Source organism: Ochlerotatus camptorhynchus, unplaced genomic scaffold (genome assembly GCF_037179485.1).
Source record: "Ochlerotatus camptorhynchus isolate MF236.1 unplaced genomic scaffold, CSIRO-AGI_Acam_v1.1 ptg000124l, whole genome shotgun sequence".
Classification (NCBI taxonomy): domain Eukaryota; kingdom Metazoa; phylum Arthropoda; class Insecta; order Diptera; family Culicidae; genus Ochlerotatus; species Ochlerotatus camptorhynchus.
In genome coordinates this window covers 3,318,675-3,342,776 of record NW_027040614.1, presented here as the reverse complement: position 1 = coordinate 3,342,776, position 24,102 = coordinate 3,318,675, and the positions used below count along the sequence as shown (strand labels likewise).

At 39.1% G+C, this 24,102-nt stretch overlaps 2 protein-coding genes across 6 annotated transcripts in view; both read left to right on the top strand.

The window, feature by feature from the left end:
* Positions 1 to 11,187: 11,187 nt before the first annotated feature.
* On the top strand, positions 11,188 to 11,695 carry LOC135699947 (UPF0729 protein AAEL015238). Its single transcript, XM_065220275.1, has one exon. The coding sequence runs from the start codon at positions 11,288 to 11,290 to the stop codon at positions 11,588 to 11,590; it is 303 nt and encodes a 100-aa protein (XP_065076347.1). The 5' UTR covers positions 11,188 to 11,287; the 3' UTR covers positions 11,591 to 11,695.
* Positions 11,696 to 19,424: 7,729 nt separating this feature from the next.
* Positions 19,425 to 24,102, top strand: part of pod1 (coronin pod1) — a 52,017-nt gene continuing 47,339 nt past the window's right edge. For 2 of the 5 annotated variants that reach the window (XM_065220355.1, XM_065220354.1), the window contains exon 1: positions 19,425 to 19,619. The gene's annotated coding sequence lies outside the window, so the exon portion shown is untranslated. The remainder of the gene's footprint in view (positions 19,620 to 24,102) is intronic. The other 3 variants (XM_065220359.1, XM_065220358.1, XM_065220356.1) reach the window with 2 other exon arrangements.

Below are 24,102 nucleotides of genomic sequence, written 5' to 3'. Positions count from 1 at the left end.
TTATCAGGAAATGGTCTGTTGGAATCCTCTGAGGTTGCCCGGAGTCTTCTAGGGTACTCGAAAAAGTGTTTAAATTCTTACGAATTAAAGGTTGAACACGAACGAATCCGGAAACATTGAAACCGCTGTCATTAAAGCAAGGGGTAAGACAGCTCCTAATCATGAGCAATTTCAGAGTTGCTTTTGAGGCACCTCGAGTAAGGCCGCGGCCAGGGTAGACGCGACACGCGACGCGACGCGATGCGAATCACGCAAGGAATAATAATAATTGATAAGATTCTTTTGAATTGGTCGCGTCGCGTCTACCCTGGCCGTACCCTAACTCACATTGCTCAGTGAGCAAGCTCGATGTCATTTGCTTTCTTACTTTTCGCATCACAGCAACATTTGAAGGTGCACCTTCATGCGAAGCCGAAAAGCTGCTGTCAAACAAAACAACAATAAAAGCGGAACTCGGAGACATTTAAATCATATCAGTTTAACAACCTTCGTTCGATCCTTACCAACCGTGAACGTGAAAGGAACCTGTTGCAACCTTACACTTACGACGGTCAAATGCTTATCTGGTTGATGCATACACCACTGAGATTTTTCTGCGGCCGTCGACCGAAGTCTCCAGGAGAAAGTCGACGAAGAGAATCTGTCAGCTTGATTTGGGCTTCGTCTTCCTGACGGGTTTTCACTTCGGTTTCGTCCGGAAGATCGCACTCACCGGAAACAGCAGCTACTTCATCGTCCTCCTCCTGTTCGGCTTCGGAAGTGGCAGCGACTCCACTGATGCTCTGGCTGAACATTCCACGTGGTAATGGTTTGTAGCGTTGCCTTCGGAGCTGGAATTGGGTGTTAATCGGTTGTTACCCCACCGGGGAGATATTTTCTATACCGGAAACTGTGGCGGCGGGTGCCGTTGGAGGGGCCATGGTTGAAATATTACTCACTACTCTATGTTTGCCATGGTGCCAACTGGAATGTTAGTCGAAAGGGGATCGGAATTAGTTATTACCACATTGACTGGTGATGCCTTTTCCAATGGGACTGCTGTTACGACTGGAGAAATCGAAGATGATGGGATCGCTGCATTATAGGTGGAGTTTCAGATGTTTAGAAGAATAATTGGAGAGTTTTTTTTTTGATCGGAGATGATCCTTTCGGAGTGACGACTGGGACTGGTTGCTGAGAAGGAAGAACAACCCTTAAAGCTGGTTGGAAGTGTAGGTTGTTATTGGTAGTAAGCAGGCACCAGCACAGGTTCTTTTATAATATTCCAGTTATTCGAGAGGTTAAGAATACACTTGGGATAACTTTATTTACAAACAAAACTGACGTCTAAAATGAGTAAAATCCGGAAAATGCCTCATCCAGAGAAAATATTGATGTACATTGAGTTACTCGCTGCAAAAAAGCAACTCAGAGGAAACCTGACTCACTTACTTAATTACTTACTTAAGGGTCCTTCGCACCACCAGCGGTGCAAAGGGCCAACGTGAAAGACTTCCATCCTGGGCGGCTGCTCGCTTTTGCCTTGACCTGGGCCCAGGTCAGATTCCTATCGACTTGCTTAATTTCCTTATTGAGGCTCCGCCGCCATGAGCCCCTGGGTCTGCCTCTGCTGCGATGTCCTGGTGGATTCCAATCCAGCACTTGCTTGCAGATTTCGTTTCCACCCCGTCGAAGTGTGTGGCCGACCCACCTCCACTTTCGCTCTCGAATTTCTGTTGCTATCGGCTTCTGATGACATCGACGATGGAGCTCGGCATTCGAGATCCAGTTGTGAGGCCACCAGGCACGAATTATATATCGCAGGTATCGGTTGATGAAGACCTGCAGCTTTTGAGTGTTCTCCGCTGATACACACCACGTCTCGCTGGCGTATAACAACACAGATTTCACGTTCGAGTTGAAAATTCGGATTTTGGTGCGTTGACTTATCTGGTTGGATCTCCATACGTTTCGTAAACTCGCAAAGGCAGCCCTAGCCTTCTTGATTCGTGCACCTATGTCGCTCTTGGTCCCGCCGTCCGACGCTATTTGGCTGCCAAGATATTGGAAACTTTCGACCTTCTCCACTGCTTGCCCCGGTACCGTAAAGTTGGAAGGGTTGCCCGTGTTGATGACCAACGATTTGGTCTTGTTGACGTTGATGGTGAGACCCGCCGCAGAGGAGCGTTCGGCTAGGTCATTGAGCTTACTCTGCATATCAGAGCGCCGTTGTGCTAGTACAGCAACATCATCAGCCAAATCGAAGTCGTTGAGATGCTCCATGGTGATAGGCTGCCAAAGCAGCCCACGGTTCGGTACACGGTCAATTGCACCTACCAAGATGTCGTCGATTACGATGAGAAACAGTAGCGGTGATAGTATACATCCTTGTCTCACACCAGCGACTACCCGGATAGGGTCGGACAAGGCTCCGTTATGCAGAACTCTGCACGTGAAAGCCTCATACTGCGCTTCGATGAGGTTGACGATTTTATCCGGGACTCCCTTGCGTCTCAGGGCGCCCCACAGATTCTCGTGATTGAGACGGTCGAAAGCTTTTTCGTAGTCAATGAATACCAAATAAAGGGACTCTTGGAATTCATTGACCTGCTCCAAGATCAAGATCAAGATCGGAACGGATCCGGCACGGAATCCTGCCTGCTGCCGTCGGCGAGTCGCGTTGATATTCTCCTGTATCCGATTCAGGATAACTTTGCACAGAACTTTGAGAACAATACACAGTAACATGATGCCTCGCCAATTGTCGCACACAGTTCACTAAGATGCCCTGCATCCAGTCGGCCGGAAAAGTCGCGGTGTCCCAGATATTACAGAATAGTTGATACAACATTTGTGCGGATAGCATGGGGTCAGCTTTGAGCATCTCTGCTGATATGCGATCGACCTCTAGAGCCTTGTTGGATTTCATGCTTCAAATAGCTGCTTCAATCTCCTGCAGTGATGGGGCCTCGGAATTGACGCGAGTGATGCGCCGCACCCTAGGCGGATCATGCAGAGATGTTGATGGCTGGTTGGCCGTCGAAACTTGAAGAAGTTGTTCGAAGTGCTCAAACCAGCGTTTCAGCTGGTCAGTGGGGTCGGTAAGCAATTGTCCAGTCGTGTCCTTGATCCACTCAGGTGTCGTGAGATATCGTAGAGGAGGCGTATATCGTAAGTGTTTGCGTCTTTCTCCCCTTCGTCGGCCAGGGAGTTCACCCACGCTCGCTTGTCCCGTCTGCAAGAGCGCTTGACTTCCTTCTCTAGAGCCGAGTACCGTTGACGGGCTTCGTTCTTGGCTCCTCTGGTTCTGCAAACAGCTCACCGTTCTCGCTCATTTCGCCGAGACCATGGCGTCCCATGACACGCTCATATAGTCCGTGTTGTCGGAGCCGATCTTACCTGTCTCACCCCTTGCATTAAAGCAAGCAATCGTTAAATTTCGTTACTTTTGAAACCATGAATCAGCAGAAGTGCCTACGGAAGGGACCACTGCCTTTTCTGGAGCAGCATGAGGTGGATTGCCTGACCGGACTTGGCAAGCTACCACTACTCAAATTCCTCCAAACAGTGGTACAGCGAAAATGGAGTGGTTCGTAAGGAGATGAATCCAGCCAATACTCCGGAACTAAGGCCAATTGAGGAATACTGGTCAATTCTGAAGCACATACTGAAGAAAAAGGGTGGAACTGCAATTGACCTGAAGGATTTCAAGCGGAAATGGAATTTAGCAGCCAAAAACTAAGGCTCGTGTAAAAGATGATGGGCCGTGTTCGAAGAAAAATTCTAGCAATTGTCTTACAATAAGCATAATACCTACTAATGTATATATATTCAGATTTACCGTTCTCTGTGGAGGCGAACCAGCCCAAGGCTGAAAGCCTCTTTAATAAAGTTAAATAATAATAATTTACCGTTCTCTGGATCTACCATTCAAGTTCAGTACGATTTTTCCAACTTCTTGATCGAAGGGACTTTCCCTTGGAATCTTCTAGGCTTGCCAACATATATCCAAACTTACCCTTTGATTCCTGTAGATGTGTTTTTGAAACTCTAAAGGACCTCGCACAATGGATCCGTTTGCATTACGTTGACGTAAATTTGACAGATAGCCCAAGGATTGGTCTCGAAAATGCTTCAGATTCATCGATTTTTTGGCTCCCGGCTTAAATAAATTTAATAACTATTTGGTTATTTCGTCACAATCGGCTACAAACTGGCGAAAGAGGTGTAATATGATTTTTTTCTAAAAAACGACCATGGGGAAAGAAGAAGGGCTAAAACTTTGAATGCTCTAAAAAACTTAAGCAAGAACTTTAATTTGATGAACATTGCTAAAGACTATAAAAATCCTACGACTAGAACAAACAACGATACTGTAATAATATTTTCTACGCCTCAAAAAGAACAAAGATACGATCGCCAATCCCAAGATACCATTATCCCGGACTAGTAGACATCGCTGGACCAAGTACGTGTTACCGGAAAAGCATTACTAAACCCTTAACATGTAACAAAGTATATTAACTTAAATAAAAAAAAAAAAATACATAGATGTTGTTAGGACAAAATAAAAACACTTGGCAAAAATGCATTTTTTAACACCTAAAACTAAAATCTCGTACATACAAACATACACATATGCACACATATCATTGCTGATCGAAGTCCTACTACTAACTGCTTATCGATAATTCCTAACAAATAGAATATTCTTAACTCAAACACACACACACAAAGAACAAAAGCGCCAACAGCTTTCTTTTATAGCAAAAAAAAAACCAAACCAAACCAATGCAAGAAAATCCAATGTGAATGTGTTTTAAAACAAAAGAAAAAGGAAATCAAACAAGCAAATATCTCTAGAACAAAAATGAAATGCTTTATTCAAAACAAAACAAAATGTGGATGTGCTAAATCTAAAATGTATTCAGTAGTAAAATCACTCCGCTAAACACGGTAGACGACCTAGATTAATACACAAACACACACTCATAACATGTGACTTCATGGGTGTGTGTGTGTGTGCGTGCGTGCACGGTGGTAACGCAACAATCGCAAAACAGTGCGTCTTACCTGCGAAACAAATAAATGAAAGTGAGATTAACTGCAATTATCTATTTATATAAACTAGAGTGTAAGGAGACTTGAACCAAAACAAAAAAAAAGATAAGGAACAAACATATGCAAGAAATTCAGTTTAGGAAAGAACTGACATTTTGAGAAAGCGAATATACAGCGCGAGAAACTAACTAACTAGAGGGAAGAGCGAACATATTTTTCTTTCATTTTACACACTGAAACAACAAACAAAATGAAGGGGAACTTATACACGAATGGATGTAACAACAACCGAACAAAAAAATAATGTGACTACTAGATGTGCATGTGATTGCGTGAGACAACACTTTGATGGGGAATGATTTAAGTTATTTTGTTTGTCCTTTTTCTAAGCAATTGAGTTCGACTTTGATGGAATGGATGGAAATGGATTTTAGATTAAAAGAAAGCAGAAAGACTATCGGACGGGGAGGGATGATCCTAAACGCATAAATATTGGTGAAAACAAAACTTAACATAGTAAAGGAAAATAAACACACACACACACACTGAAAAAAAAAATCAACATGATGAATAAGAATTGATGTGATAACAATACTTTTACCGTAAAACGACATATACCTATTAATATACCTAGCTAAAAGATACAGTGAAGGAAAGTAAAAACCAAAACTAGAACATGAATAAAACCAGCAAGTTGCATAACAAAGGTCGGGGAGGATACGGTTATTCTTTCGTCGGCAAACCGTATGTGAAGTTATCACAAGTTCCATGAGCATTCGAAATCAAGCACATTATAAGATAAGCTAATTTATAGCATTTCCTACAGGACACACTACTGAATCTTGGTATGCAGCATTGGTTGGATTTTCTGTATAGGGATATCATGACGATAGTAACGCGTGGATTTATGCCAGTGTCGGTCCGTCTTCTTCTTGCAGCGTTCAAAAAAAAATCCAACTTCTCCTCTTCCAGTCCTATTGTTGCGGTACGTTAGAAGCCTATTGTTGTGTATGGAAGTCTCCAGACACAACAATAGGCTCCTAACGCTTCTAACGTATCGCAACAATAGAACTGTTTCCCCTACCTACTTTGAGGCCCAATTTCTAGTAATACACTGGAACTTTACTGACCGTCCTGATTTATGTTTTCGGACCTGCATTCCATAGATCTTCAAGACATTTGTAGGCATTCATTGAACAAATTTCATAGAAATTCATCTAGCTTTGTAAAAGCTCAGCAAACTTTGTAGAAGCTCAGTGAACTTCATAGAACTCCAGATAATTTTGTAGAACCTCAGCAAGTTTTGTATAAGTTCAGAGAACTTTGTAGAACTTCTTCTAACATTGTTGAAGAGAGGAGTTTGACAAATTTCACAGAAATTCGGGGAATTTCGTTGACGTTCAGGTTTTTTCTGTAACTATATTAGATTTTTTATTCGATATTCAGAAGACATCAAAGAAATTCAGAGTATTTAATATAAATTCAGGGAACTTCGTAGAGCTTCAGAGAATTTTAAAGAAATTTAGGGTGCTTTGTAAAAAAATCGGGAAAACTATGTAGAATTGGGAACCTTGTAGTAGTTTGGGAAACTTCGTTGAAATTATGGGAACTTTGGTTAATTTTATGAATGTTCTCCCTCAGCTTACATACAAAAAACTTCGTTTAACTACAGAGAACTTAAGGAACAAATTCAAAGTTTAAAAACATTAAGGATTATGAACCTAAGATCCATGATCAACAGGGTTTTTGAACCTTGTTGATCATGGATCTTAAACTTTAAATTTAATCTTAATCCTTGATCTTTCATTTTGATCTTGAATATTGAATTTTGATCTACAAAATTGGTCATGAATCTTGAATGTAGATCTTAAATCTTTATCATGAATCAATTCTAAATCCTGATCTTGAATATTGTTCTTAAATGTGGATCTTGAATCTTGATCTTTAATCTTGAATCTTGATCATGAATTTGGATCTTGAATCTTGATCATTAATATTTATTTGAATCTTGTTCTTGAATCTTGATTTTGAATCTTGATCATTAATCTTTATCTTGAATCTTGATCTTGAATCTTGATCTTATCTCTTGATCTCAAATCTTGATCTTAAATCTTGATCTTAAATTTTGATCATTAATATTTATCTTGAATATTGATGTTGAAACTTGATCTTGAATCTTGGTCTTGAATCTTTATCTTTAACCTTGAATCTGGATCATGAATTTGGATCTTGAACCTTGATCATTAATTTTTATCTTGAATCTTTATCTTGAACCTTGATCTTGAATTTTGATCTAGAATTTTGATCATGAATCTTGATTTTGAACCTTGATCTTTAATCTTGATCTTGAACCTTGAATCTTGATCATGAATTCGGATCTTGAATCTTGATCATTAATTTTTATCTTGAATATTGATCTAGAATTTTGATCTTGAATCTTGATCATGAATCTCGATCATGAATCTTGATTTTGAATCTTGAACTTGAATCTTAATCTTGAATCTTGATCTTGAATCTTGATCTTGAATCTTAATTTTGAATCTTGAACCTTGATCTTGAAACTTGATCTTGAACCTTGATCTTTAACCTAGAATCTTGATCATGAATTCGGATCTTGAATCTTGATCATTAATCTTTATCTTGAATCTTGATCTTGAATCTTGATCATGAATCTTGATCTTGAATCTTGAACTTTAACCTTGAATCTTGATCATGAATTCGGATCTTGAATTTTGATCATTATTTTTTATCTTGAATGTTGATCTTGAATCTTGAATTTTGATCTTGAATCTTGATCTTCAATCTTGATCTTGAATCTTGATCTTAAATTTTGATCGGGGGCCGACCCCGGCGTAGTGTTTAACTTCCATACCTCTCACGCCAAAGTCACGAGTTCAAATCTCACCCCTGGACAAGTCACGAATAACCCAAGAGTGTTAAAGTGACTATAATAAATAAAAAATCTTGAATCTTGATCTTGAATCTTGATCATTAATTTTTATCTTGAATCTTGATCGTGAATCCTGATCTTGATCTTGAATCTTGATCTTGAATATTGATCGTGAATCCTGATCTTGATCTTGAATCTTGATCTTGAATATTGAATCTTGAATCTTGATCTTGAATCTTGATCTTAAATCTTGATCTTAAATTTTGATCATTAAACTTTATCTTGAAGCTTGATCTTGAATCTTGGTCTTGAATCTTGATCTTTAACCTTGAATCTTGATAATGAATTCGGATCTTGATCCTTGATCATTAATCTTGATGTTGAAGTTTGATCTTGGATCTTGAATCTTGAATCTTGATCTTGAATCTTGATCTTGAATCTTGATCTTGAATCTTGATCTTGAATCTTGATCTTGAATCTTGATCTTGAATCTTGATCTTGAATCTTGATCTTGAATCTTGATCTTGAATCTTGATCTTGAATCTTGATCTTGAATCTTGATCTTGAATCTTGATCTTGAATATTGATCTTGAATCTTGATCTTGAATCTTGATCTTGAATCTTGATCTTGAATCTTGATCTTGAATCTTGATCTTGAATCTTGATCTTGAATCTTGATCTTGAATCTTGATCTTGAATCTTGATCTTGAATCTTGATCTTGAATCTTGATCTTGAATCTTGATCTTGAATCTTCATCTTGAATCTTGATCTTGAATCTTGATCTTGAATCTTGATCTTGAATCTTGAATCTTAAATCTTGATCTTGAATCTTGATCTTGAATCTTGATCTTGATCTTGAATCTTGAATCTTGATCTTGAATCTTGTATCTTGATCTTGAATCTTAATCTTGAATCTTGATCTTAAAACTTGATTTTAAATTTTGAATCTTGATGTTGAAGCTTGATCTTGAATCTTAGTCATGAATCTTGATCTTGAACCTTGAATCTTGATCATGAATTCGGATCTTGAACCTTGATCATTGATTTTTATCTTGAATCTTGATCTTGATCTTGAATCTTGATCTTGATCTTGAGTCTTGATCTTGATTTTGAATCTTGATCTAGAATCTTAATTTTGAATCTTGATCTTGAACCTTGATCTTTAACCTTGAATCTTAATCATGAATTCGGATCTTGAATCTTGATCATTAATATTTATTTTGAATTTTTTTCTTGAATCTTGATTTTGAATCTTGATCATTAATCTTTATCTTGAATCTTGATCTCAAATCTTGATCTTAAATCTTGATCTTAAATTTTGATCATTAATATTTATCTTGAACATTGATGTTGAATCTTGATCTTGAATCTTGATCTTGAATCTTGATCTTAAATCTTGATCTTAAATTTTGATCATTAAACTTTATCTTGAATCTTGATGTTGAAGCTTGATCTTGAATCTTGGTCTTGAATCTTAATTTTGAATCTTGAATCTTGATCTTGAATCTTGATCTTGAATCTTGATCATGAATCTTGATCTTGAATCTTGATCTTGAATCTTGGTCTTGAATCTTGATCTTGAATCTTGATCTTGAATCTTGATCTTGAATCTTGATCTTGAATCTTGATCTTGAATCTTGATCTTAAATCTTGATCTTGAATCTTGATCTTGAATCTTGATCTTGATCTTGAATCTTGAATCTTGATCTTGAATCTTGTATCTTGATCTTGAATCTTAATCTTGAATCTTGATCTTAAATCTTGATTTTAAATTTTGAATCTTGATGTTGAAGCTTGATCTTGAATCTTAGTCATGAATCTTGATCTTGAACCTTGAATCTTGATCATGAATTCGGATCTTGAACCTTGATCATTGATTTTTATCTTGAATCTTGATCTTGATGTTGAATCTTGATCTTGATCTTGAGTCTTGATCTTGATCTTGAATCTTGGTCTTGAATCTTGATCTTGAATCTTGATCTTGAATCTTGATCTTGAATCTTGATCTTGAATCTTGATCTTGAATCTTGATCTTGAATCTTGATCTTGAATCTTGAATCTTGATCTTGATCTTGAATCTTGATCTTGATCTTGAATCTTGATCTTGAAGCTTGATCTTGAATCTTAATCTTGAATCTTGATCGTGAATTTTGATCTTGAATCTTGATCTTGAATCTTGAATCTTGACCTTGAATCTTGATCTTGAATCTTGAATCTTGATCTTGATCTTGAATCTTGATCTTGAAGCTTGATCTTGAATCTTAATCTTGAATCTTGATCGTGAATTTTGATCTTGAATCTTGAATCTTGATCTTGAATCTTAATCTTGAATCTTTTTTTTTTGACTTTTGGTGAGTGTCCAGTTTCTGGTTGGCCCCAATCACAGACACAAAATCAGCTCAATTGGTTGAAAGGTTGTTGAGAAATCGGGGATTCCTGTATTATTTTCTTACAGCAAAAGCAAAGATGTAAATACGGGAACAAATCTAATGTTAATTTTGGTTGACTATATTCTTCACATCTTGGCGTCGTTCTATTTTTGCGTTTTTTTTGTAGCTGTATATACTCCACATTGGACTGCCTGAGAAAACAGTCTCCGCACGCACGTGTCAGGATCGGTGGAGGAAATCTGAAAGGGAAAGTTCCTCCAGTGATGATAAATGTGAGTGGGGTTGTTGTGTTTCGGTAGAACGCCGGTTAGCAGCAACTTTCGCCGTTTGAAGCGGCCTTTGTCTGTGAGGATCCCAGGATTTCAGTTTGCTGAATCGCCCTCAAACTAAATTTCGGTCTCTTCCATACATAAACTCGCCCTGAGGTTGAGTTTCTTGCCGGCACTCGTTCTTGATACAGGAAGCGTATTCAGTGATCGAAATCTTGCAGGATGCGAGTCGTGCGTTACACACGTAACAGTCATTTTATCAGTTACTTCAATAGAAGTTTACACATGTTTCTGACTGAAGTTGGACGTCTGTTCTCTGTGATAAACCTTCATGTTTTTCCGTTGGTAACACAGCTAACATTTTTTTTTAAATAATCCTGTCTTGTTGCAGAATCTATCATTTATAGTCTTACATCATGCTACGGTCACACCGTCACATAACACCCTCGTCGCAATGAACGTATCGTTTGTGAGAAGAGAAAATTATTAAAACATTCATCGCCTCTCTCGCACTTCATCATCTCTCTCCACCATCAGATGAACGTCAGCTTCGTTGACGTCTAGAAACGTCACTTTTTTTCCTTAACTGCATCCACTACGTCACATTCACCACAACAAGGAAGACCACCGTTTTGCACCTGATCACCCCGTTAGATCCAATTAAATTAAGTTTTAAACCACATAAAAGAAGAAAAAAATGGTCTGCGTTCCGTGTTTTATCATTCCGGTGCTGCTGTATCTGTGGCACAAGTTCATTCAACCGTACGTGCTGCGCTTCTGGAACCCGTGGGAGAAGAAAGACAAAGACGGAAAAGTTATCAAGGCCGGAACGGAGTTTCCATTCCAGTGCAAGGGAGGTGTTTGCCCCTTCCCGGTCAAGGGCAACAAGAGTATCGACAATCAGGAAGTGGATAACGGAACGGAGACTTCGGCAGGTGATGTCGGTGGAGCAACGGCAACGGCAACGGTGACCGACGGAGACACCAAAAAGAGTCTGTAAACAGAGAGGACAGCATCGTCTTTGAAGATAAGGGGTGACTGGATGAGAGGATTAGGTGGTATCAGTGATTGTGATTATATGTAATTAACTGCTTAATAAAAAGGGCAACAAATTGGAATGGAAATTTTACTGCAACATTAGTTGTTAAATACACTGACCCCACAATTATGGACTATTTCCATATTGAGTTCTTTAGGGGTACTGAGGTAATTTCATATTCGTAATCTGCATTTAAAATGGAACCTAAATCCAAAATTTCATCAATTGGAATCTTAATTCCAAAATGTCCAAAATTTTGACATTTTGGATTTCGGTTCCATTGTTAATGTAGATTATGAATATTCATGGTCTGGCAAAGACTTAATAATTTTCGAACGAATTTGAACTGTCAAAATCGAATCAGTGTACCGTTATTTTTTTCGGAAATAACTTCATGATTATGAGATAAACACGTATTTCTTGAGTTGTTTTATTTAGTTCTTATCAATTATTTGATCAAAACAAACAAAGTTATCAACTTGGAAAATCCTACACCATCATAGATTTGCTCATGATTTTCTATTTCTGCATGTTTTTCAAACGATATGAAATGAATAAATTGATCAGCTTATATTGAATATCATGGTATTTAGGAAAATCGATTGGAACTTAGTAAAGCATCGAGAACATAGTATACTGAAGATTAAATTTTCATCTTTTACAAGTTGGACATAATTTGAGAAATTTTTGTTCAGCGCAAGAAAATATTGATATACTTTGTAGGTTATAAAAACATTTTCCAGTTGACTTGAAATGCTGAGTAATGTGAACATAGCGAAACCAGCCTTGAATAAGCTTAGTAATTTCGCATAAGCTTGCATTTCAACTGCTTACGAGAAACGAAAAAACGAACAACTATTAGGTACTGTCGTTTGAGAGTCATTGGCGTCAGCGTTGCCAGATTGTTTTCATGATTATCGGTATCAAATGATTAAACAATCGGTATTTATCGGTATTCACTTTAATTAATTTTATTATTTTTTCAAACCTTTGAACTAAAATCAAAAGATGTACTTTCCATTTTAGTCGGAAGAAACTTCTGGAAAATATTTGAATAATTCTCTTAGTGGTACTGACAAAACTTGCAGAGGAAGAATAAAGAAGATCTTGTAAAGGAAGTTTTTAGAAACTTTCGAAAAAAATCCAGAAGCCAGAAAAGTTTGGAAATCGGAGGTCAATCCCGGATGAGCAATTTCCAGGAGAAGCTCGGAAAAACCTTCCAATAAGTCAGAAAAAACCTACGGAGAGTGACTTATGGAGAAACTTCCAGAGGAAGACGAAAAAACTTCTGGGAGAACTCGATAGATACATCCGGTAGAACTTTAATTGAACTTCTTGGAAAAGACGGAAGAAACTTCCAGGAGACACTGGCAGAAACTTCCTAATGTAGATTGGAAGACAATTCTAGAAAAGTCGGGCGCCAGAGGGCTTACGGAACAGTCGAAAGATACTTCAAGGAGAAGATGGGAAAATATCTAGAAGAAATAGATTTCTGGGGGATGTTTGCACAATATTTCCTGAAGCTCCTCACATGTTCTATTGATCCAGAAATTTTCCTGATATTCATAAAACATCTCTGAAAATCCCACAATATTCCTGCAGTTTTCGAAACACTCCTGAATTGCACTTCAGAATATCCCATAATTCTTCTGAACTCCTTGAAAGTTCTTGCAATTTTCCTAAAGTTAATGGGGCTGTTTTGAAGTTCTCTGATCATACTCGAAGTATTCGTAAATTCCCTGATTATTATGGAACTACCGGAAAATCTCTTATCTTCTTTAAAAGTCCCTGGATCTTCTTTAGCGCTTTCATTTTTTTTTAATTAATGAACATCAGCATTAAAGTACTCTGAACCTCCCGATTTGTTTTAAAGTTCTCGAAACAGCCGATAAAAACACAGAACTTCCCTTAAAATGTTCTCGAAACTTTCTAATGTTCATGTGACTTGCCTTACGTTTCCAAAATTTTCATGAACCTCTCGGATCTTAACTGAAATTTTCGAAAATTCCCGGAACTCATTTGACGGTTCAGAAATTTTCTTAAATTTATATGTCCTAATGCTTCACTAAAGTTATCTCAATTCCCCTGAAACAAATGGAACTATCCTGAAAACCATTGAATTTCTTTGAAGTTCTTTGGGCTTGTGAAGTTTCCAAAATATTTCAGTTTACTTAAATTCATTGAAGTTCTCTGGGCTTTCCTCAGATTCCCGAGTTCTCGGATTTGAACAGAAGTTAATGAAACTGTCTTCAATTTATCGGAACCTATCCAAAAGTCCGAACTATTCTGAAGTATCAGAACTTCTGAAAAGTTTCTGACGTTTAAAACTCTGGAAGCTTTTCTGAAGTTCCGGGGAAGTTGAAAAAACTGACGGGAGGAGATGGAAGAACCGAGCGAAGCCAGAAGAAGCTTCCAAAATAGCTTTCCGGAAGGAATCGAAAAACTACTTCCAGGGTAAGGTGGACGGAAATTCCTAGGGAAAGTTGGTAGAACCTTCGAAGGGAAGATTGAAGAAACTTCAGAAAGTTCGAAAATTAACGTTTTTATGGACCTATTTCTCCACTGAATAAAAGTATTTCCCGATTTCCATAAATTACTGGGATGAGCCATCAGTTGTTTCTCGACTCCTTGGTAACCAACAACGGAGAGGAAATGGAAGCGTTAGTCGAAAGAGTATCAAGCATGAGGCATTTTTGCAGAGCAGGCTCAAAATTTTTAATTTTCAAAAAGATAAAAGTCTCTCACAATAGTTTCCTCTGACAATTCAGTGCGGGCAGGCAGTAATCATTTTGATTATTAATAAAAAAATCGGTATTATAACTCAAAAATCGGTATTCTGAGAAACCTTATCCACAGACTGTCTGTGCCTTATCTGTGTATCGGTATCAAGTTTGAAAAGCGGTATAAATACCGATAAATCGGTATATCTGACAACGCTGATTGGCGTTGACGAGAGCTCTGTAACTCTTTACTCCTATGGAGAAATCTCATATGTAACTGCCCAACAAACAATTTGAGTTTATCAACAGCTGAATAAGCAATTTATTAGCTGAAGAAGCTCGTTTTTGCCTGAATAAGCTCTTATTCAACATTCAATGTTTGTTGGGTGTCTGTCTATGTGTGAAACATGGCGGACTTTTTCTTATTCTCTCACTCCAACGGAAAACCCCATACGGAACTGTCAAAATGTGGGTGAAGAAACGTCACTGCGGGACTGGTGTCAAGGCGAAAGCACAACTCATGCACTGATTTGCTTTGTTCACCAACTTGAAACCGATGGGTGGAAATGGTGGAAATCGAGAGGTGACCACAGAGAACAGACGTTGGGGCTCGAAGAAAATATCTTTAAAAACTTGTGTAAAGATTCCTATTCGACTTAAGCACCACCATCGCCGATTTCCCTACTTAAAACCCTCTTTGACAACATGATGGCGCTGGCGTTGCACAACTTACACTAGACACTAAGTGCCGGTAGCGCCGAGTGGTAAGTTTTAACAGACAATTCTAGATAGAGCTGCCATTAGGGCGTAACAGCTTTTGTAAACAATGACTCCTCTCGATGATTTCTCGAAAGTCATGACTCTCTCTGTCAAATCGACATTACCATCGAGTTGAGGGAGACTTCCCCTACCCGATGGATATGTTGGTTTGTGTAGGCTTGCCTGGAGTATCTAGAAATTAACGAAAAACGTCATTGTTTACAAAAGCTGTTACGCCCTAATTCGAGCTCTACACACTTAAACAGAGACCCTGAGTTCGGTAAAAAATTACCGTCTTAGATCGGTAATGTTAAAAATTACAGGTGTTTCGGTATTTTCTCGCTATATTGCTGAAAACTGTAAATGAAATGACCGAATTTCGGTAATTTCATTATAATTTACCGAAAACGGTAAACATTTTTACCGGCAGGTCTGTAAATCAGCTTCATCACTGACTTCGGTGAAATATTTTACTGAAGTTTCGGTAAACAAAGCGTTCCATTACTGAGTTCGGTAATGGTCTAGGTAAACGTCAAATCCACCATATTGTTATTTTCGATCAACTTTAAAAGCGTTCGTGCTTGTGAAAAATAAAAAGGTGAAATTATGGAGGCTGTTATACAACACCAAAATGAGTGAATCGTAGATATTTTCCGCAAATAATTAATTTTCGTTATCTAAATAAATACCGATTACAGATGGCCGATGTTGTTGCTTGTTTTTTCTGTCGGTCCAAGTTTCATTCCCGTTGGCGACGATCTGAAAACAGCATTTGGAATATTCTTCCAAAGCTTCCTTGTTTTCAGTGTAGCGCCGAATCCTTCCGTCAAAAACGGTTTTGTTCATTGGTGGTGCAATTTGCAACACTAACTTATTGATCACGACAGCAGCTAAATGTTTACATGGGTTGCAGTTACCGCCACCTTGAAACAATATTAAAGCAAATTATAGTTGAGTCGGTTACCTTTTTAAAAAATTACAGATCTCTCGGTAATTTTCGATTTGCATATCGTCCTCAAAATTACAGTTCTCCGGTAAAGTCGACTACAAATCAAGCAATGCACATCGGTAAACGTTACCGATCGTTCGGTAAATTTGACAGCTAATTTTGCTGATCCAGTTTACAGATTTTTCGGTAATGTTCTCGATTACCGAAAACATTACCGACCGTTCAGCTGTTGAGAATTCGGTAAATGAATTACCGAAGTCGGTGATTTTTTCTAGGTGTGTATCTAGAATGTATCGATACTAGCGCCAAATTGGATTAAAGTGGAATTTTATAGAGGAAATTAGGAGATGTAACGGCGACGTTCCCACTTATCTTTTCACATGTTTCTGGTGGAAGTTGGACGTCTGTTCTCTGTGAGGTAACTCGTCAGACCTAGTATTTACCTCAGAACAGACGTCGAACTTTGTGTAAAATTATATGGTCTATAAATTTTCCACTTTCGACCAATTTGGCACTAGTATCGATAAATTTTGTGTTGAAAATGGGCGCCAACGCCACTTAGTGTCTAGTGCAATTTGTGCTACGCCAGTGCCATCATGTTGTCAAGGTTTAGTAAGTGGGGAACTCCGTGTAGGCAGCGCTTGAGTGCAATGTCAACGTCTGTTTTCTGTGTGGTGTGAAAGAACCGCATTTGAAAAGCGTCATTCTCGCTGATTTGGAACAATGTCACCTGTTGTTGCTCTCAATCGACGATGTTTAAATATTGAAGTGTTCCTATCGACCATTGAGCTCTTCCTCGAAACCACGCTCATGAAGTTCACAGTTTTGGAAATGTTAAAAAAAAACTAGTGCAATGTTGCTGCTCAGCAAAAAAAGCTCTTCTTTGAAGCAGTTCCTTAAAATACTCAGAACCTCTTCCAAGTTCGCTGATCTTCGCTAAAGTTCACAGAACTTCATTGAAGTGTGTAGAGTTTTCCTGAAACTCGTAGAACTTTCTGGATGTTTGAAAAAAAAAATCTTAAAAGCTCGCAGACTTTTCCTGAAGTTCGAAAACCTTCACTGAAGTTCACAAAACTGTGCTGAAGTTTACAGAACGTCTTAAAACTTTGCAGAACTTTCCTTAAGTTTATTGAACTTCTCTATTGATGAATTTAAGCACAGAGAACAGACGTTGAGGCTCGAACTAATTTTTTTGTAAAAACTTGTGTAAAGATTCCTATTCGACTAAAGCGCCACTAACGCCGACTTCCCCACTTAAAAACCCTCTTTGACAACATGATAGCGCTGGCGTTGCACAACTTACACTAGACACTAAGTGCCGGTAGCGCCAAGTGGTAATTCTCAACCGAAAATGTATCGATACTAGCGCCAAATTGGTCGAAAGTGGAAAATTTATAGAGGAAATCAGAAGATGCTAGCGCTATGTAACGGCGACGTTCCCACTTACAAGTTTCTGGTGGAAGTTGGACGCCTGTTCTCTGTGATTTAATAAAACTGGTCTATTCCATTGGTAATATTCCACTCTATATACTACATTAGCAGCAGAAGCAGCAGCGGCAGCAGATACAGCAACAGCAATAGAAGCAGCCGCACCCGTGGGAGCTGCAACGCTAATTCTTGTAGCCGTGGCCGAGGCTGGAAACCTCGGTCTGGTTACGACACATACGATTTGAAAGGTAGCAAAACGTCATTATCATGCTTCACATAATTTCCATCTGCTAGTCGACGGTCACGTAAATTCATCAATAGTTCGCAAAGCTTCCATGATAATCGCAAAATTTTCCTTAGCTTTCTTTAGAATGAAATATGAGAACTGCGATGAAGTTCTGGCAACCTTGTAGTCACTCAAAGTGAGGCCTACCTAAACTCACTGGGCAAGAGTATTTGCTAGGGATTTTCTTACATGAATTGCTGGGCAACTTACCAAGTGGAATAATAAATCACCGAAAAATTTGAGATGAAAATTCACGGCAACCTCTAGACACCCATATTTACTTTTGGGCAAAATTGCATGATTGCTTGTAACGCTAACACTCTGATAGATTTTCATTGATTTCCAGCTAATCACTCATGTTTACTGTAGTTTTCAGTAAAACAAATTGTTAGCTGATTTCCGGCAAAACTCATGGTTTACTGATCTTGTTCCAGTACACGGTAATCGCAAAAAACTCTTTTATGACTATAAAGTACACATTTTTGAATGAAAACGGGACTACCCACAAAATGAGTAAAATTTTACACATTTATGAGTAATTACTAGTACAAAAATGAATAAATTTTATGCATTTATGAGTACCAGATACTCATAAAATGTGTAAAAAATACACACATTTTAGGTGTAGTCCCGTTTTAGCTGAATATGCATACTTTATAGTCAAAATTGAGTCCTTTATAGTCATTTTTGCGTATTTTGCGGTTTCCGTGTAATCCATTTGGCTGGTTTTCAAACCTGAAATTTAGTGTGTTTATCATGTCCAATATGAGTAAAACTTTACTGATTTTCAGCGATTTGTGTTTGGTGTGCAGGTTAAGGCAAAAGCAAGCAGTAGAGTCGGTGTATATATTATACACCGACTCTAGCAAGCAGCATTGGCTTTATGCACCACCATAAATATAATGTTACACCACAGACAAACAGACATAACACTCGCAAGTTGTTCATCGAACAAGCATTTAACGGTCAATTTAAAAGCATCGTAGTTGGTAGTACCGCCACCTGTGGCGCGCATAGTCAATTCCCTTGCGTTTGACGTTTAAACACTACCGCCATCTGTTCAGCGTACTACCCACCATAGTGTACTCAACAGATGGCGCTAATGTTTCAGCGACGATGTTTTATAGTGATAAATATTCAATGTGTTATGTCTGTTTGTCTGTGGTTACACCAACAGTTGACTCTGTTCGTGGCTTGTCCCCAATACACGTCGAGTTCAACTTCCATCCCTCGTAACTGGACATTTAAATTCAGCTGTCACGGAGTCAGTTTCCAGTTCCCGCATCATCCGCAATGCCAAAGAAAACGTTCTAGTACTACACGACATGTACACCACCCAAACATTGTTTTGTTTAATGTTTATGAGGCGCCTGCTTCGATGCCACACCAACACCGTCTCAGTTTATGTTCATGTTTTATTTTTTTTTTTTGCAATCCTCTCCACTCGGGAGGGCTGTTTTTCTATGCTGTTTGTAGCGCGGCCCATTCGCACACATAGGAAGCCAGCATTACACGCTCGCAATCTCTCTCCATACATATTAACATCCAACTGAAATGCATGAATGTTATTCAAGCTCTCCTGTGCGGATTCTCCCTACTTGTACAGACGGACAACAGCCAGACCTGCCTAGTACGAGCGCTGGAAGCCAGCCGCAGCGGTACCAGTACAACTTTACTTGCCGACAAATGTAGATGACCGTCCGATACCTCCGGGAGTCCGCGCGGAAAAACTAGAAGAGTGTTCTCAATCCTACTGCTCTGCTGTGCTGTGTGTGCATCCTCTTTTTTTAAAGGGTTTCTGAAGATCTAGAACCGGGTTTCTTGGATCTTCTTGGATAGCGGTGAAAAGTGAGTTGTTTTGGGTGTGATTCGGTGAGTCTACTGCGCTCGCGGTGGGGTCCTCCCACGCAGCTAGCAGTACGGCACCACAGCCGGCCGGTTATTTCCAGTCGAAACGCAGGATTCGGGCTGTGATGGAAGTGAAAAAAAAAAAAACGATATCAGGAGGATGCCCAATGGACGACGCTAGTTCGGATTGAGGCGTTTCCCTGCGCTCTCCGGCAAAGAGCGGATGAAGAAGATGAAGATTATTGTGTTGTGCCGTGACCGGAAGTGAAGATTGTGGAAAATTTAAACCGATTCGTTGAACTGAAAAGTGGGGAATCAAAAATATGCGGAAATCGATGTCTGTATGGCGAAAGGAGTGGAAAATTTTCAATGGTCGGCTTCTTTGTTGAACAGCGAGAGGGGGTTTTCCTCTGCTTGCTGGCTGACATACACTCCCTTTCCTTGCTGTCCCGCTCAGACGTCCTTCCGAGTCGCGTAAGGATGAACGAGACCGAGCGAATGGATGAATAAAAGTCGGGTTCCCAAGCGAGCATAAAAAGGGATGATGGTGATAAAGGAGCAACATTAAAACGCATAGCTTACTTGGTGGCACTGTATTGGTGAAGCTGTCGATATCCTGGGTGCCCACTGTATTGGTACCGGGGCCTGCTCCGGTGAATGATATTTTGATAGCACAAGTCCTGACGGAGAAGCCGCTTCCGCCCACCTTCGGGGGGCGGTCGGTGAGCAGGCAAGGGGTGCTGTTTTTACATCCTGTCGTAGAGGGTCGTCGTCCTGTTAAAAATGTTTAGCAGCGATCGTCGTGTGTGATTAAACTGGCAATGAACGAAAACATAAATTGAATTCAATTTCAATCAATGACATGACATCATTAGCATAACGAAAATTCCACGAACATGAACTAGTGATGTAAGGTTCGGATGAGTAATCCCAGCCTGTTTAGCGAATACCTGATAAACTTCAGGCCGTCAGAGTTGGCGATACAAGCGCTGGAAAAAAGAACAGTGTGTACCCGACTCGTATGGGTTGATAGGTGCCTACTTTGATAGAGCGAGCAGCGCAAGTCACCTCACCACACATCTTTGCTCAATGAATGGGTGTGTGTGTGTGTGTTTTTGTGTTTGTGAAGTCAGATGCAGTTCTTGGTCGCGGTCGCGGTCGCGACTGCCGAATGGCAAAACTGATGATTCGCGTTTCGATGTCGCGAGTTTGATTACAAACAAAAGCCGTCGCCGTCGCTCTTTAAAATACACCACAAGACTGGCGGCGCCCATGTTTCCTCTTTTCCCATCAGTCTACATACCTCCGTTCCATACAATGATAATGTCGTTGTTCTTCTTTGCAACGTTTGGTTTTGGTGGCAGGTAGATAGGTACTTCGCGAGCAATCCAAACTCGTCGATATATCAAACAGAGGAGACGATAGAGGAATAATGAATTGTACTGTACAGTAACATTACGGCTCTTAAGGTTGCGGGTTTGTCTCAATTGGATGAGTGAGCGAATAAATGGAATCTCTTACGTGTCCAGTCAGTGCAGTGCGTGCTTTTGTATGCACATGCATTGCGTTTACACTGCACTGTATGTACCTACCAACTTCTTCCGACAGTTTTCAACCGAACATTTCGATGTGCGCTGAAGGAAAGTGCTTTGTTCTTAATTTGACCAAATGAAGTAATTCCTACTGATAAGGGAATGCCACAAAGAAAGTCAACCTAATAGAGAAATCTAAATCATGATATCATTCATTTAGGCATCTCGAAGGGTTTTCGTTGCTAAATATGGTGGCGAATTTAGGGGTTGGAAAAGTATAGACTGGTTTTCTGCTGAGGTATTAATTTTAGATTTTCCTCCCTACCCTCGTAGGGTTTTAGAATTCTGAACGCTGAGATGGTTTTAAGACCTTAGACCTTGGGGGAAGACAGCTTTTGATCATGTGTAAAATCGGAATTAATTTTGAGTAACTCTGCGTAATTCGCGTTGCTCAAAACCATATACACATAGCAATCTGATTGTTGTATTGAAACCGATACTGTAAAGCATGCAATGCAATGCTTAACCGAGAAGATATTTCGGCAATGGAAGGGCAATTGCCCTTTCGTATAGTACGCGTACGAAAGCAACTACAAGCTGCCCCCTTAAAATCGATGGTGACCATACGGAACAGCCAGAGATGTTTTGCTATATTGCCATTCAGATGACGTTCGAGTACTGCAAATATAAGCAACCGCATAGTCCGGATTCTGATGGACAATCTCTGGGGGGATTCCAGTCAATCGCAAAGAGGATTTATGACATTCTCAGAAGAAATTCCGAACAAGTCAAGGGGGGATCCAGACAATCCCAGTGCGGCTTCCCAGCAATATCAAAGGGGACTGTCGCAGGAGAGATGCCGGACAATCCCAGGGAGCATTTCAGTTAATTTTGAGGGGGATTCATGACAGTTCAGGGGGGATTTCAAACAATCCCAAAAGGGATTCCGGACAATCCCAGTGATATTCTGAACAATCACAGGGAGCATTTCAGTCAATCCAAAGGGGGATTTTGGGTAATCGCAGTATGTAAACAATTAGATGTAGTGGATCTTGATGCCTTCGACGATCGCTCATTGACAAACTTAATGTAAGTTTCAGAATAGAATCAACTATGAAGTTGGCCAGCGCTTACTTATTTTGACCTGGAATGAACAGCTAAATAAGAGACCGCATTCAAAAATGTTCCTTTTGAGCTAAATATGGATCATCATAACAACACCAGACGACAGAAATTCAACCCATTCCTGTTTACCCTTTTCAACTCGTTGTTTATGAATGTCTTTTTCCAGGAGTATCACGGAAAACATCGGAAGTTTCTGGGGACAGTTGACCATTACTCTGACATTTTCTTGGTAAATATTCTAAGGGATTTTTATCCCTCTTCCATTATGGAAGCTTGTAAATATAATTTTGCTGTGGACGGTACAGCTTAGTTATTAATAATTATTTGTAATGTTGAGTTTCCTCATTTCAGGCATGTCAAAATGAGAAGCCTTTTTAACTCAATCTCACAATTGAGTGCTAATTGTCATGAGCTAAAAAGAATCTTCTCATAACATTTATCCAAATTATTGGCTTGAAATCACACCACCACATTTCCAAAAAACATCGAAGATATTTGATTTTAGCCATCGATCTCTAGAAATCAGAAGAGACCTTGGTATCCTCTGGAATGGACAAGAACAATTTAACTTGGACCATTTAATCGAGCATTCTGTCGGACGGCGGTTGTTTCCAGAACATTTTGTGTTTGAAAATATGAGACTACTTTGTTTATTTTTGAGTACACATGAGTAACTCAAATTAAATCGCTGCAAATATAATTACTCTGAGTACAGTTGCCTGGTATGCATCTGAAAAGAAAACGGAAAAGTAATTTTTGAGGATTTTTCCCAAAAGAAAATTTGACAGCTATAGCACAGACAAACAGACATAACACTCACAATCACATTCATCGCAAATAATGTTTTAGTTGGGAATGTGCTTGGATTTGTCATGGTGGCGCCACTGAAGCATTGTGCAAGTCACCACATTTCGATCTTATCAGTGATGCCAGTTCTTTTTCACGTCTAGTTAGTAGATGTCAGCTCTTGAAAATGATAAGTGGTTAAGGCATTCCACTGGAGACACATACCACCAGGCATGGAAAATCATTTGCATTCATTTCGTGCATTCATTTACATTCATTTGCCTCTAACTTTTTCTTCAACATCATTCCGCAAATTGATGTATAGAGCTTTTGTATGTTTTGTTATAAGCTTCAACTTTTGTAAACAAGTCAAATCCGTATCTCATATGCATGACGAAGAAGAGCGAACAGAAGCCACTACTGTTTTTCTGTGAATGTATTTTACATTCACTGAAAAACAGTAACAAGTTCTGCCCGCTCTAGTTCGTGATGCATAAGAGATACAGATTTGAGTTATGAGCAAAACTTGTAGCCTACAAAAGCTCTATACATCATTTTGCGGAAGGTTGTTGATGAAAAAAGTTAGAGGCAAATGAATGTAAATGAATGTAAATGAATGTATGAAATGAATGCAAATTATTTTCCATGCCTGCATACCACATCTGACGAACACAGAAAAAAAAGTTGTTGAATATTACATCAAAAGTGCTGCACATTAGTCATTCCGTTTCTAATATTACGCTGTACGATTAACACAGAATTCTAGAACAAATCATGTTGATGACTGTAATATTCTATCAAATTTTACCCCTTTTACCAGTTATTGATGTTCAATGCTTCACCATGAATTTCATTGATTGATATATTGTTTTGCTGTGTACACATTTAAGTGATGAGCGGTGGTAGAAAGGGCACTATTTAGTAATGCATTACCTCGTTTAAACACTTGTTTCCAGCAAAAGGAAAAGCATACTAAACAAAAAAAGCAAATCCCTGAAAAAAGTCTTAGCTTCTGTGAATTCTTCCTACGGATCCGTATT